This window comes from Rhinolophus ferrumequinum (genome assembly GCF_004115265.2).
Source record: "Rhinolophus ferrumequinum isolate MPI-CBG mRhiFer1 chromosome 5 unlocalized genomic scaffold, mRhiFer1_v1.p scaffold_110_arrow_ctg1, whole genome shotgun sequence".
NCBI classification, from domain to species: Eukaryota; Metazoa; Chordata; class Mammalia; order Chiroptera; family Rhinolophidae; genus Rhinolophus; species Rhinolophus ferrumequinum.
This window is the reverse complement of record NW_022680355.1, coordinates 6,604,388-6,620,403: the sequence shown is the minus strand read 5'-3', so window position 1 is coordinate 6,620,403 and position 16,016 is coordinate 6,604,388. Positions and strand designations below refer to the sequence as shown.

General features: G+C 34.5%; 1 protein-coding gene across 18 annotated transcripts in view; it reads right to left on the bottom strand.

Annotated features, from left to right (window-relative positions):
* The window catches only part of MLLT10 (MLLT10 histone lysine methyltransferase DOT1L cofactor), a 191,690-nt gene that overhangs the window by 134,670 nt on the left and 41,004 nt on the right, over positions 1-16,016 (bottom strand). For 17 of the 18 annotated variants that reach the window (XM_033100635.1, XM_033100632.1, XM_033100631.1 and 14 more), the window contains one exon: positions 9,514-9,568. The exons of the other annotated variant lie outside the window; for it this stretch is intronic. In XM_033100635.1, the coding sequence (XP_032956526.1) occupies positions 9,514-9,568 (55 nt within the window). The remainder of the gene's footprint in view (positions 1-9,513; positions 9,569-16,016) is intronic. 18 annotated transcript variants of the gene reach the window in all.

Below are 16,016 nucleotides of genomic sequence, written 5' to 3'. Positions count from 1 at the left end.
TACAGTCCCTCTTCTCACTAGAACACCACTTGAAAAGACACTCTTAGTTTCTGGGTCTAGTCACTCCAAAGTTCTCGCTATTCAATTTTCCTTTTAAGTCTGTGAGTTATGTCATAGCCTTTCATATATTCTTTTTGCTTAAGTTGTCCAGAATCTATTTGTTACTGGCAACCGCAATAATATACTACTATTTGAAAACTGGTAAATAAAGATTAAGAATGAAGCATTTAGAGTAATGGCAGCTCCAAGGACCTGTACTGTCATAGAAACACTGGGAAATGGAGCAGAAAAATATCAGAATCTACTTTTGTCAGAACTCTGGAAAAGTCAGAAGTTTACACAACCCAGTGAGCACTCAATAAAAAAGGAAGCAACTTAAAAACAGCAAGAGTTTTGCGTCATTTTTACTTGCCCTCGTCCCACCCCTCCTCAGTTTGACAATGGCTTTAAAGACAGCATCCACTGTTCTTAGTGTGGAACTCTGGTCCCTGGTTCCAGAAAGGGGACATACAGCAGAGCTTGTTTTCAAAGAACTGTGTTTTTAAGTTTTGACAACTAGGGGGAGGGGAGAGAGAGAAAACCTGAAAGATTGAGTCAAAGGAACTTGTCTTTGTTTCCCTAACTTGGGTCTTTCTCAGGGTATTATAAGTTTTAGATGTTAATTGCTATCCCCAGGATAACTACTAAAAAAAATATATGAAAAATGAAATAAGAATCAAAATCTGTTATAAGGGACAAAGAAGAACATTGTGTGTCAAAAAACAGGTCAAAACATTAAGGAGATATAAAGATCTAGGCACCAAACATCAGAGCTCCAAAATACATAAACAGAACTGAAGGGAGAAATAGACAATTCTTCAGTAATAGTTTAAACTTCAATACCCAAATTTCAATAATGGATAGAACTTAGAAAATCAGTAAAGAAATAGAGGAATTGAATAACACACAAACCATCTAGACCTAACAAGATATCTAAACAGTACTAAAAACAGCAAAATATACATTCTTCTCAAATACACATTCTCCAAAATACATCATAGGATTAGGCCACAAAATATAGGTCAATAAATTTTAAAAGATCTGAAATCAGATCTTATCCAATCACAAAAGAATGAAACTAGAAATCAACGACAGAAGAAAAACTGGAAAATGCACAAATATATGGAAATTAAACGACACATTCTTACATAACCAGAGTCAAAGAAGAAACCACATGGAAACTGGAAAATACTTTAAGATAATTGGAAAAAAAACAAACACACAACATACCAAATCTCATGAGATACAGAAAGGAGCACTCAGAGGTAAATTCATATCTGTAAACACCTATGTTGAAAAAGAAGAAAAGATTCTTGGATGGATGGGGTGAGGTAGGATAGATTGATAAGTGAAAGCTTAAAAATACAGGGTTTCTTTCTGAAGTGATAAAAATGTTCTAAAATTGATAGTGGTGGTAGCATATATTTGTAAATATGGAAAACTATATATTGTACACTTTAACTGAGTAAAATATATGGTATATAAACTATATCCCAAGAAAGCTGTTTAAAAAAAAGATCTCAAATCAATAACTATATACCTCCCTTAAAGAGCTAGAAAAAGAGCAAACTAAACCCAAAGCCCAAAGAGGGAAGGAAAGATTAAAGATTACAGTGGTAATTAAATAGAGAATAGAAAAATGGGGATAATCAAAACGAAAAGTTCTTTGAAAATATCGACAAAACTTTTAAATTGACTAAGGGGAAAAAAACCTCAAATTACTAAAATCAGAAATGAAAGTGGGGACATTAGCCCTGGACCTTACAAAAAGAAAAAGAATTATGAGACAATACTATGAACAACTGTATGCTAACAAATTAGATAACTTATATGAAATGGGCAAATTCCTAGAAATACACAAACTAACAAAAGTGACTTGAGAAAAAATCTGAACAGATTTACAACAAGATATTGAATCAATCAGTAAAAAAAAATCTCCCCCCAAAAAAAATCTCCGAATAAAGAAAATCCTTTGACCAGATGCCTTCCTTCACAAGTATTAGGTTGGTGCAAAAGTGATTGCGGTTTTGGTAATTTTTTAACCTTTTAAACCACAATTACTTTTGCACCAACCTAATATATTGTACCAAATATTAATGACACATTAACACAAACCCTTCTCAAACTCTTCCAAAAAACTGAAGAACAGTTCCTAAATCATTCTGTGAGGTCAGCTTCACATCAAATTCCGTCAAGCCAGACAAAACATAAAACAAAATTATACACTAATATCCCTTATGAATATAAATATAAAAATCCTCAACAAAATACTAGTGTGTTAGTGTCCTACAGCAGCCATAAAAATTACAACAAATTTGGGAGCTTAAGAAAGCAAATTGATTCACTGACAGTTCTGCAGGCCAGAAGTCCAAAATCAACACACTTCTCTCCTAACTTCTGGTGGCTCTGGCAAGCCTTGGCATTTTCTTGGTTTACAGATACATGACTCCAATCTCCATCTCAGTCTTCACACGAGTCTTCACATGGCCACCTCCCCGTCTTTTACAAAGACATCTGTCACTGGATTTAGTGTCCACACTAGGCCAGGATGATCTCATTTGAGATCTTTACCTTAATTATATCTGCATAGACCCTTATTCCAAATATGGTCATATTGTAAGGTTCTGAATGGACAAACCTTTTGGGGGACATCGTTCAACCTACTACAATTATTAAACCAATACAGAGGCCTATTAAAAGGATTTTACACTACGATCAAAGGGGATTTATGCCAGGAATGAAAGGGGCTTCAACATAAGAAAAATCAATCAATGTAATATTACTACATTAATAGAACAAAGGACAAAATCACATGACAATCTCAATACGGAAAGAGCATTGGACAAAATTCAACACCTTTTCATGATAAAAAACATTCAACAAAGTAGGAAAAAAGGGAACTTCCTTAACAAGATAAAGGGAATTTATAAAAAACCCAGCAGCAACATCTAACTCGATAAAAGACTGCAAGTTTCCCCTTTAACATCAGGAGGGTGACGAGGATGTGCGCTACTGCCACGTCTATACAACGCTGGGCTGGAGTAGCTACTAGAGCAAAGAGGCATTCAAGTTGGAAAGGATTAAGTAAAACTATCACTATTCACAGTTGACATAATCTTATATATTAAAAACCCTACAGAACATACAGGAAATTATTAGAACAAATGAATTCAGCAAAGTTGCAAGGTACATGATCAACACACACAAATCAGTTGTTATTTCTATACATTAGCAATAAACAATTCAAACAGAAAATTACAAAAACAACCCATTTGCGCTCAAAAGAATAAAATACCCAGGAGAAATTTAACCAAGGAAGTGAAAGACTTGTACACTGAAAACTTTAAAACAGTGCTGAAAGAAATTAAAAACACAAATAAATGGAAAAATATCCCATGTTCATACAATCGAATACTTAATATTGTTAAGACAGCAATACTACCCAAAGCAATCTACAGATTCAATGAAGCCCCTTATCAAAATTTCACTTGCTTTTTCTGCAATCCGCAAATTCTATTTTTTGCAATAAAACCCGAATAACCAAAGCAATATGGAAAAAGATGAATAAAAACAACCAGCACAGTCAACTTTATTTGTGAAACAAGGAAAATAAAGGCTTACTTCTCTTTTTTTCAAAAAAGAAGAAAATTGGAACACTCACATTTCCCAATTTCAAAACTTGAAATGCAGATGTAATTAAGGTAAAGTGTGCACTGCATAAGAACAGACATAAAGACCAATGGAATAGAGTCCAGAAATAAACCAAGTATCTATGACCAACTGATTTGCAACAAGGGTACCAATACCATGCGATGGGGAAAGAATGTTCTCTTCAACAAATGGTGTTGGGACATATGGATATCATATGCAAAAAAATGAAGTTGGATCCCTAACTCTCACCACATACAAAAATTGATCTCAAAATGATCGACAACCTAAAAAGAGCTAAAAAAGTAAAACTCTTAGAAGGAAACATAGGTGTAAATCTTTATGACCTTGGATAGCAATGGATTCTTAGATATGACACCGAAAGCATGAGCAACAAAATAAATATTAGGTAAATTGGACCTCCTCAAATTAAAAACTACTGTGACTCAAAGGACATTATCAAGAAAATGAAATAAAACCTACAGTGGGAGAAAATATTTGCAAATCATTTATCTGGTAAGTGTCCAGTATCCAGAGGATGTAAAGAACTCTTACATCTTACAGCTCGAAAACAAAAAGAGAAACAACCAAATTACAAAATGGACAAAGCACATGAACAGACATTTCTCCAAAGAAGATTTACAAATGGCCAACAAACACATGAAAAACTGCTCAAGATCATTCATCATTAGGGAAATACAAATCCAAACCACAATGAGGTACCATTTCACACCCACTAGGATGACTGTAAATCAAAAAATTCACAGAACACTAAGTGTTGGTAAGCATGAGAAGAAATTGGATCCCTCATATTCATACACTGCTTGTAGGAATGTAAAAATGGTAAAGCCATTGTGGAAAACAGTGTGGTGGTTCCTCAATGCCATTCCTCATATATACTACCTCACCCCCCAAAAAAATGGGGCTAAAACATATACTTTGTACACCAATGTTCACAGCAGCATTATTCACAATAGCCAAAAGATTGAAACAATCCAAATGTCCTTCACCAAATGAAAGGATAAACAAAATGTGGTATACATACCAACACAAGGGAATATTATTCAGCCATAAAGAGAAATGAAGTACTAACATAGGCTGCAACACTGATGAAACTGAAAAACATTATGCTAGAAAGAAGATCATATGCTATGTGATTATAATTATGTAAAATATCCAGAACAGGTAAATCCATAGAGACAAAAGCATGTTGGTGGTTGCCAGGGGCTGGAGGAAGAAGGATGGAATGTGGAGTTTCTAATTAAGGGTGCTTTCTATTCAGGTGATAAAAAACATTCTGGAAACTGACAGTAGCTATTTTGAAAGTAGTAAATGCATTGTGAAAGTAGTAAATGCCACTGAACTGTATACAAATGCTCTTAGACTTCCAATGGGATTACATCCCTGTAAACCCATCACAAATTGGAAACATCTAGGTCAAAAATGCATTTAATACATCTAACCTAACAAACATCATAGCTGAGCCTGGCCTACCTTAAACATGCTCAGAACACTTACATTAGCTTACAGTTGGGCAAAATCATGGAACACAATGAATACACTGTAGAGTATCGGTTATTCACCCTCCTGACCAAGTAGCTGACTGGAAGCTGCAGCATCATGCGAGCATCAGACCAGACATCTCTACCCCAGGGCAAAGATCAAAATTCAAAGTACTGTTTCTACTGAATGCAGATAGCTTTCACAGCTTAATTAATTCAAATGTTATAAATCAGGGACCACCTGTACCTAAAGATGGTTATTAGGTTGGTGCAAAAGTAATTGTGGTTTTTGCAATTATTTTTAACTTTTTAAACCGCAATTACTTTTGCACCAACAGTAATTTTATGCTATGTGAATTTTACCTCAATTTTAAGAGAAAAAATACTTATCCTATCCTTCCTTCATAAACTGCACTTCAGGGTAACAAAATAGTTGATAAAGAAAAGGTTCTCTTTATAGAAGTAATCCTGCTAATACATAATGATAGAATTATCACTTTATTAAACCTCTATTTAATAAAATAATGGATCTAAGTACTAATCAACAGCTGCTAATATTACAAAAAAAAAAAATCATATGCCTCCTGAAGGAAGTACACAACACTGTCTATGAAGTATTCTTGCCTGCCCCACAATACACTGAATATGATCAAGCCTCTACTTGGACAGAACTACTGGACAGAACACACATGGAACCAAGTTAACATGTTAAAACACAGACAGACACACACACATCTAAGGGGCAATCAACAAAATCTACTGTGGGAAACTATACATGGCAAATGATCCAGATTTTTCCATAAGCAAATTGACAAGAAAAAAAAAGAAGGGGAGATTACAAAGAGTAAGAGATATATCAAGCAACTGCAATTTTTTTAGGTATGATCATATATTGTATAGTTTTTAAATATCCATTTATGTTAGAGATGCTCACAGAATTCAAAATAATCAAAAGAATGGGGTAGGGAAGGATATAGATTAAAAAAAAAAAAAACGACCAGCCATAACTTGATCACTATTAAAGCTAGGTATCTGGGGATTCTCTCTACTTTTATGTATGGTTGAAATTTTTCCATAATAAAAGTGTTTTCTAAAATCATACCTGTAAAATTTTACCACACTAATATCTCTGATGTGTATTCCCTCATTTTTATCCCTCCTACTTCTTCTGTTTTCAACCTGTCCCTCATCATCTCTCCCCTGGACTTACTGAAATAAAGCAGTCTTATCTTTGTGGATTTTAAATTCTAACATCAGAACATAGAGCAAAAAATAAGTATAATCAAAACAATCCTTGAAAAATTCCTTAAAATTCCAATAAAAAAAGTGTATTATGCTGTACATCATTTTGAATGTAAAACCCTATTGGATTTTATAAGTTCTTCTAATTTTTCTGATTTGTCAGAAAAATAGTATCAATGGCCCTCAATTCATTTTAAAATTTCTTCTTCAAGAGTGTAAGTCAGCCATCACACTACCTTTTGCCTGGCCCCCTCAGTAATATATTTTACATGTCTGTCAACTATGGAAGTTCACAAGGAATTTCCATATAGGTTTGTCTAGAGCATATGCTCAATGAGTAAAATGGCAAACTAAATTACCTCTATAATTCCAATTATTTTTTTTTCTGTATCTCCCCCCACTCTCCCAGCCATATAGCTGATTTTCAAAAGTGTACTAAATGCACTTATGATTCAACTCTACTTTTTTTTTTTTAACAGTTGGTCTGGACTCATACCCAGTGCTGTCAGAATGATCTTTCTAAAATAGAAACCTCATATTATTCCTCAACTACAGTAGCTCCCCACAATTAATAGGACGAAATCTTTAGTATGAGAAAAAAGGGAGGACAGGGACAGGCCAGGGGCTATGAAAGCAAAGAGATGGGCAGGAGAGAGGGGAAGGCAAGAAAATCTTGTCTATATCATTAGCTTCACCTCTCAGAAAGCCTTCCATTCAAACCTTCCAGTCCAGCTCCCGATCATTTGCAATTCTGATATACCTGTGTCTTTGTCACTTGCTTCTCCCTTTGCCTATAATACCCTACTTTTCACACACCAACCTATGTTAAAACACTTACTTTTAATAACTGAGAACTGTAGAGACGTTGAAATTGAAGAAAATTAAAAGTTGAGTTGAGAAAATCCTAATTCTGATTGCCAGGTAAAGAATACCTAAACTAAAACTTGGAGCATATTTTCCAGCATGATAGATAGGTATTAAATGTTAAAAATTAGTATTACCAATATTGTATATCAGGAACATCGTGGGGCTCTGTTAACTAGTTTAGAAATATAATTAGCATTTCTTTAGGAAAATGCATTCCAGGTTCCCAAAATAACTTACAAATCAATTTTAGAATACAATTTAGTCAGAATTTTTTAAATACACATCAAATTTAGACTATAACATAGATGGTATTTCCAATCAGTGAGGAAAAGATGAACTATTCAATAAATGATAAATGGACAAATGGTAGCATTTCAGCATCTAGGAAAAAATAAGATTGGATCCATACCTCACATTGTATTACTTCGATACATTCCAAATATATCAAAGATTAAACTATAAAAAAAAAAAAAAATACTAGACGAAACTGAAAAAATTCCTTTATAACCTTGGAGTAGGGAAAACCTTGCTAAGCAATGGTTACAAAAGACAAAATTAGTAAATTCAACTAAAAAATAACCAAAGACTTTTGCATGGTAAAAAGCTCCATAAGCAAAGACTAACAACTGGGAAATAAACTAGTTCAACTGATACCAACAAAAGCCTACTAATATGTGATGGACTCCTATGAAAACTCCAATTAAAAAAAGACCAACCAAACAGACCAAACAAAGCATACGAACAGACCACAGAAGAGAAAATACAAATTGCTCTTAAAAACAGGAAAACATGCTCAGCTTCACTCATAATAAGACAAATACAAAATAACTGCTCAGCAATACCAATTTCCACCTACTGGATTACCAATGGTATGGAGAATAGCTTTTTAGTTCATTGTTGCTAGGAACATAAATTGGTACAACCACTAGGGAGAATAATTTGGGAGTATCTACCAAAATTAACTGCAAAATCCTTCTGACCCACCAGTTTCACTTCTGGGAATTAATAATCCTACAGATGTACTTGCATACAAGCAAAATAACATATACAAGCATTTAGTCATAAAAGCAGAAGATTAGAAAAGTCCATCAACAGGTGACTGATTACATAACATGGTAAAAAAGAAAGCTCTATACTGATAATAAAGATAAATTGTTCTGTAAAAAAAATTAAGATGCAAGAATATGTATTCATCCATTTGTATAAAAATTAGAGAAAATATTTGTCTATTCATATGTATTTGCATATGCAACAAAACTAGAAGGATATGCAAACAGGTAATAAAAGAAATTATGTTGTTGGCAAGAAAGTTGTTGAGAAACTAGGCAGATGGTGGTAAGGAGGGTTAATATTTTTTTTACAATTTAGACAATGTGACTGTACAACGTAATCTAAACATTAAATTAATATATATTAATTTAATATAGCCAAAAACATTGTATTTTTTCCTTTTCTCTACTCATGCCATTACTGTACACCATGCCAAAAATACTTCAGAACTGGCTGCCCAAAATGGAAGCATATACTAACAGTAGTTATACCACTACTTTTTTGAGTTTCTTCACCAGTAAAACTTGATTTTCACAGTATGCTATGGTTTAACAAATTTATGTCTACATATTTAAAAATGGCACTGACTATAAAGAAACAGACTTCTCTGAGTCTGTTTCAACTAAAAATTGAGATGAAATCCCAACTAAAAATTGAGATGAAAATGAAATTAAAATACATAAAGGTCCTCAGGAAAGCATACCAAAACTTAGACAGAAGTCAGCATCTTTTTATTAAGCAAAAAGATCCTCAAGGGTGTTAAAATGAACATGCACTAGAAACATCATCTGTTCACCAATACACAAAAGAGAAAAAAAAGAGTCTAAAACAACAGATTCTAACTCTAACAAAAAAATAGAAAAGTGGCTTATGTTTTCAAAAATAATTTCTAATATAAGAAACTGTATCCAAAAACAAATCAAGATTTTAATTTAAAGTATGTGGATCATTCTACATTAAGAAAAAACAATACTTAATTTTGTCCACAAAGTAGTAAAACTGTGTTTCAATAACAAAAGTATTCATAAATTATATCCATTGCTGGTAAAAAATATTTGGGTGATAAACACTATTTAATTTGATATAATATGAACCAACAAGTATCTTAAAATACTTCCCCACTCCAGCTTTCAATAAAATTTTTTTCAAGAATCTCTGCACTTACCCCCATTATCTGTTCTTTTTAAAGCTCCATCCTTATGAGGACACAGTTCACATCTCTATTAAAAAAAAAAAAAGGAAACAAAGAGATTTTTCAGATTACGAAAGCAAAACATCTTCCCTGTAACTTCAAAACTATTAAAAATATGGGAACGCCATTTGTACTAGTTGCCACCAAGAATAACATTTCAGAACATTCCTCACAAAATAAGTCTTGACACAGGATCTTCCTCTGAGCACCAGATAACTTTTAAAGAGTAAATTCTGCTTAACTTTTAAATTCCTGCCATGATTTTTTTAGCACTACATGAATAAAAACAAAAAGATTCTCTAAACATAGGACTAGGACACGGATTTTACCATTTGCCTCCATCCCTTTACTTTCTACCTAGGATCAGCTAGGATTATTCTAGTCAATTAGGTTTGGTTTGTCCTAAAAGAGCCAAATTCAAAAATTCAGAATTTTGATTTAAGTGGGAAGGCATGATCTGACATGTGCTGACCTGCCTTCTGGAAGGAAGGAACTGCTCTAATTATTCTAGTTACTCTTATCAGTCACAAGCAATGTTACTCAGAAATAATTACGGATCCTGGTCCCTACCACTCCCCAATTTAAAACCAGAAATAAACATAGAGCCAGTACTAACATTTCTTTTCACTTTTGTCAAAATGACAGATTACAATTATAAAAATAATAAACAGTAAGTTTCAATGGCACTGTCTTACTATGAGGAATATGTTCCTGGAGGTCCCACTTGAGTATTTATTATTTGTACCCTACCATGCTCCCCAAAGAGCTTTTGCAGCACACAATATACTAGTATGAATAAATTACAAAGGAAAACAAGAGCAGGAAATTAAGATAAAGTAGTAAATAAATACAAAAACATAAGCCATATTTCTTGTCATCCAGTATTTCACTCTCCTGATTTTCCTCTTACCTCTTTGGCAGCACCTTTCTGCCCACTTTATCCAACTTTTAAATGCGGTAGTCCCTCAGGGCGCTTTGGCTTAAGATGCCTTTTTATTTCATGTTAAACACTAAGCAATCTCATTCATTTTCCATATATCTATTACTAAATAAATTACTAGGATATGCCAGTGACTCCCAAATTTTACCTCCTATTCAGATCTGTCCTTGGATCCATAATAGGATCCATTCCTATTGCACACTGGCACTTTCAGCTCTGTCCAAAACTTATGACAACACTTCACTCTTCCTGCAGTTTTCCCTATCTTCGTAACGATACTCTTCACCACATATTATTGCCCACACCTAGACATCATCTTTTGACAGCTTCACCCTAATTCCTAACCTCATATTTAATCAATCACCACGTTTTGGCCATTCTTCCTCCTAAATACAGCACTGGAGAGATTTGACTACCTCTCTCCATTTACACTAGTACTAGCCAACAGCAAGCCAACATCAGCTTTGAGTAGGACCACTTCAGTGACCTTCAACTAAATAGTCTCCCCATATTCACTCTTACCTGATCCCCACTTCAAAAATGCAAGTCCAAATACATCATTTCCCCACTAAAACCCTTCAATGGTTTCCCTACATGATCAACCCACAACTTTCTCTCTTTTCAACATTTTCACTCTCTGAGCAATAGTGCCTTTTCTTCTTTCAGTTCTGTAAATACTCCAAAGCTCATTCCTGCCTCACAGCCTTTTAATGTGTTCTTTTTACTCCATCTGAAATACTGTCCATCACCCCAACCCTCTTCCACAACTGAATAACTTCTATTCATCCCTCAGGTCCTTGCTTAAAACACTTCCTCAGAGGTTTCCCTAAATCCATACATTAGGTTAGGTGTCATATTATAATTACGTATACTTTCCTTCTTGTCATATATTTCAAACACAATTAATTATTTATGCAATTATGTTTATCTCCTCTGCTAGGTTATAAACTCTATTTCGTGGCTGTAGCCCTAGTATCTTTCACAGTCTCCAGACATGGTAACTCAAAATATATATGATGGATGGATGGAAGGAGCAAAAAAATACGAGCACACTTGCAAAAAGGCAGGCAATAATTTGGTTCTAAGTTATCCTTCACTCACAGATGGAAACACTATTAGCTGCATGATTTACCTTGTGGGAAAGAAAGAGTTGCTTGTAGACGTATAACTAAATCTAATATAAAGACTACAACCAGTGATAAATTACTGTTTGGCATGATTAAGTGTAAGAGCAATTGTTGAGCAATTGGGGAAAAGAAAATTCAGAGACCCTTAAAAGTTACTGATCACTAATATAAATTCAAAATGTTTGAAAAACAATTTCAATATAAGAACTAAAATTAAAATTAATTAGTAATCAAATCTAAGGAATTAAAAACTTCTATAAAAGAAAAACATTAGAATAGACAATTCAAAAACTTTTAATATTGTTAATTAAAGTAGATGCAACAAATATATGAGAAAACATTTAGCCTCGCCTATATCCACAGAAATATGAATACAAAAATCACAAAAAAATCATAGGCATTTTTGCCCACTAAATTAGTAAAGCTTTTCTTAAAAGGTAATACCTAATGCTTAGAACATTTATTTTCATATACTGCTGATGGCACCAAATCAAATTCTTTTGGAGAGTAACTGAGCAATATGATTCAAGAAAAATACTAATTCTGTTACTTCACTTCTAGAGAGCCAAGGGAAATAATATGATGGAAATTGCATTTCTTAAGTACTGTGTCATTTTTGTATCATTTATATACTATAATTTCAAGACATGACAAGAATGTGTACAAAAATATTTCATACGGGGGACCGGCCCGGTGGCTCAGGCGGTTAGAGCTCCATGCTCCTAATTCCAAAGGCTGCCAGTTCGATTCCCACATGGGCCAGTGGGCTCTCAACCACAACGTTGCCGGTTCAACTCCTTGAGTCTCGCAAGGGACGGTGGGCTCAGCCCCCTGCAACTAAGATTGAACAAGGTACCTTGAGCTGACCGCTCAGCTCTCAGATGGCTCAATTGGTTGGAGCACATCCTCTCAACCACAAGGTTGCCAGTTCGATTCCTCGAGTCCGGCAAGGGATGGTGGGCTGCGCCCCCTGCAACTAGCTACAGCAACTGCACCTGGAGCTGAGCTGCGCCCTCCACAACTAAGACTGAAAGAACAACAACTTGAAGCTAAACGGCACCCTCCACACAACTAAGACTGAAAGGACAACTTGACTTGGAAAAAAGTCCTGGAAGTACACACTGTTCCCCAATAAAGTCCTGTTCCCCTTCCCCAATTTAAAAAAAAAAATTTCATACGGCTCTTTATAAAAATTTTGTCAAAAGTCTAACTGCATAACAATGAGGAATTAATGCTATATTCATAAAGATTTTAACTGAATTAACAAATGCATAAAAGAAAACTAACACAAAATATAACAGGATTGTGATAAGAATGGGAAGATGAGTAAATTGATTTCTTTATTCCGAAAAATACTTCATTTGTTTTATAATTCAAATTTTTATAGAGATACATTACTATATGCTAAGTAAAATACTCATTAAGTATAACTGTGTCTTCCCACTAAAGATAAAAATAGATACTAGAAAACGTGAGAGAAAAAAATGATTACAGAAAAAGGTTACATTATAATTAGAAGACTGTACCCTAACAGCTTAGGGAGAAAGGATCTGGTATGAGGGACCCTGGACAACAAAGACTCCAGATCCTACAGTAACCGATTCAAGCTGAAAAGTTTCATGGGGCAGGCTGAAGCTGTACAGGTTACTGTTAGAATTCCACAGATTCATTCTTATTTTAGTAAGTGAGAGGTAGTGTTAAAAGGCACAAGTAAATCCTGTAAAATGGTACACAGAGTATAAGGAGACAAAAAATATAAAATCATATTAAAGATCTCACCACATTTTACCAATAAAAAACACCCTTTAATTGGAATGGCCCAAAGAAGTAAAGTTATACAAGGTGGTTCTTTCTTTTCTATATCATGTAATATAGTAAGAAAGCATGCAACTATTTTCCATCTTTATACTGTAGACAACCATTTCTAAATATTTTTCTACTTTACATTGGATTTTTTTGCCAAATTATATACTTCACTAAGTCAAGCTCACCCAAAATACTGACCTTTAGGAGGCTGTGGCTATGTAACAACGTATTCAGCTATACTGGTTTACCTAGACTATGATCACCATTATATTATAAAAAGCAACAAGATAATAACTGAAAATAGTATTACGTTAATAAGAAGAAGGATAAATTCAAGTTTTAAATTTGTTCTTCCTCACATAAAAGATATAATTGTGGCATGAAAAAGTACCTGCAGGATGAAACATTTACCATCATTTCTTTATTTAAGCAAAAGATAAATCTAAATTAACCTATCTTTTCTTGTGTTTCAGAAAAACTCATGGCTGCTACACTAGAAATGAGTGCCCAAAGTGCCTAGGCTGTGATCTCCAAATAGCATTTCCCAAAGGAGCCAGGACTCCTAGGAAAAGTAATGATTCCTAGTCTAGGTCAAAGAAACCCCAAATACCTTTTTCTATCAGATAACAATAAAGCTATAAAAGACTACATTAGTCATGTCAAAAGGACTTATGGGCCAACCTAAAGAGGCTCTGATGAAATCACTCAAGGCCGATGAACATAATAATTGCATCGAACTGAAATGCTTGTAAGAGACAAACCCTTACACAGATAAGCAGCCAGATTCTGGTTTCCACCAGAAGTCAAAACTTGGAAGGGATGCTTTTAGCCTAAAGATGAGCTAGTCCACCCGTAATAAGACGGAAGAACCAGAAGATAAAAGTTCAGAGCAACCAAGAAAGTGAGGTCTGAATCTGGAAGAGGAGAACCAGGGTGATGCTCCCAAATTTTATGTACAAAATGTGCCCAAATCTCTCACTGACCTTAAACCATTGATGCACAGGGCAGGCTAGAGCTCAGTTAAGGAAAGAAATAAAATGAAATGTAAGCAACTTCTCAAAATATATAATAGGCAGTTTGAATCCAACCAAATCAACTGCTGATGAAAACAATATCAATTTCTTCAAAAGAATATAATGGAATCTAGACTCCCCACATATAACACTCACAATGTCTAGGAAACGATCCAAGTTACCTGATCTATGAAGAAACAGGAAAATGTTAATCATGCTCAAGATAAAACACAAACAGTGAAGGTCAACCCTAAGATGACCCGGACATTGGAATTAGGCTTTAAAATAAATAGCTATTAGAGGGCAGCCAGTTAGCTCAGTTGGTTACAACGCAAGCTCTTAACAAGGTTGCCAGTTCGAATGATTCCCACATGGGCCAGAGAGCTGCACCCTCCACAACTAGATTGAAACAACTTGAGCTGAGTTGCCAGTGGGCGGCTGGATGGCTCAGTTGGTTACAGCGCGAGCTCTCAACAGCAAGGATGCCAGTTCGATTCCCGCATGCCATGGTGGGCTGCACCCCCTGCAATTAGACTGAAAACGGCGACTGGACTTGGAGCTGAGTTGCGCCCTCCACAACTAGACTGAAGGACAACAACTTGACTTGGTGCTGATGGGTCCTGGAAAACACAATTAACCCAATTTAAAAAAACCAGCTATTATAACTAAGTTCTATGAGGTAAATGAAAATGTACCTATAATAAGTGAAATAGGAGATCTCAAGAGCAAAAAAATAAAATAAAAAAAATAAAACCTATAAAAAGAACTAAACAAAAATTCTAAAAACTGAAAAACACAATATGTAAAGTAAAAAAATTCACTGGATAGGTTTAACAATGGGATCAAGCTGACATGACAAAGGAAAGAGTCAGTCAGCTCAAAGCAATAGTGAAAAAAATAAAAAGGGGTTCGGGGACCTACTGGACAGTATCAAGAAGTCTAATATGTAAATAACTAAAGACCTAGAAAGGGGAGAGGACTATGAATATGAGAAATTGGCAGGAAAGAAAATTTTGAAGACATGATAGATGAAAACTTCAACTTGAAGAAAGACAAATTTATGGATTCAGGAAGCTCAGTGGACCCCACGTAGCCAAACTACTTGCTAAAAAGCAAACGGGAAAGTCTTGAAGCAGCCAAGAGAAAATGACCATCCAATACAGGGGAACAGTGACTGGATAAACGGCTAATTTTTCATCGTAAACTATGGAAGCCAAAAGAGAACAAAACAACATCTTTACAGTGTTTGAAGAAAAAAAAACTCAATCCAGAATTCCACATCCAACTAATATATCCTTCAAAAATGAAGGTGAAATAGATATTTTCAGATAAAAGAGAGCAAACAGAATTCATCACCAGCAAACATGAACTACAATAAGGTCTAAAAAAGTCTTCAATATGAAGGAAAATGGTACTACATGAAAAATGCAAATCTTCAGGAAGCAAAGAGCACCACAAATGGTAAATATCTGGGTAAATACAAAAGACCTTTAGTTCTTATTCTTAAAAATACCTATTATTGAAAGCAAAAATTATAATATGTTCTTCTAGGATTTACAATACATATAGATCTAATACATATGACAATAG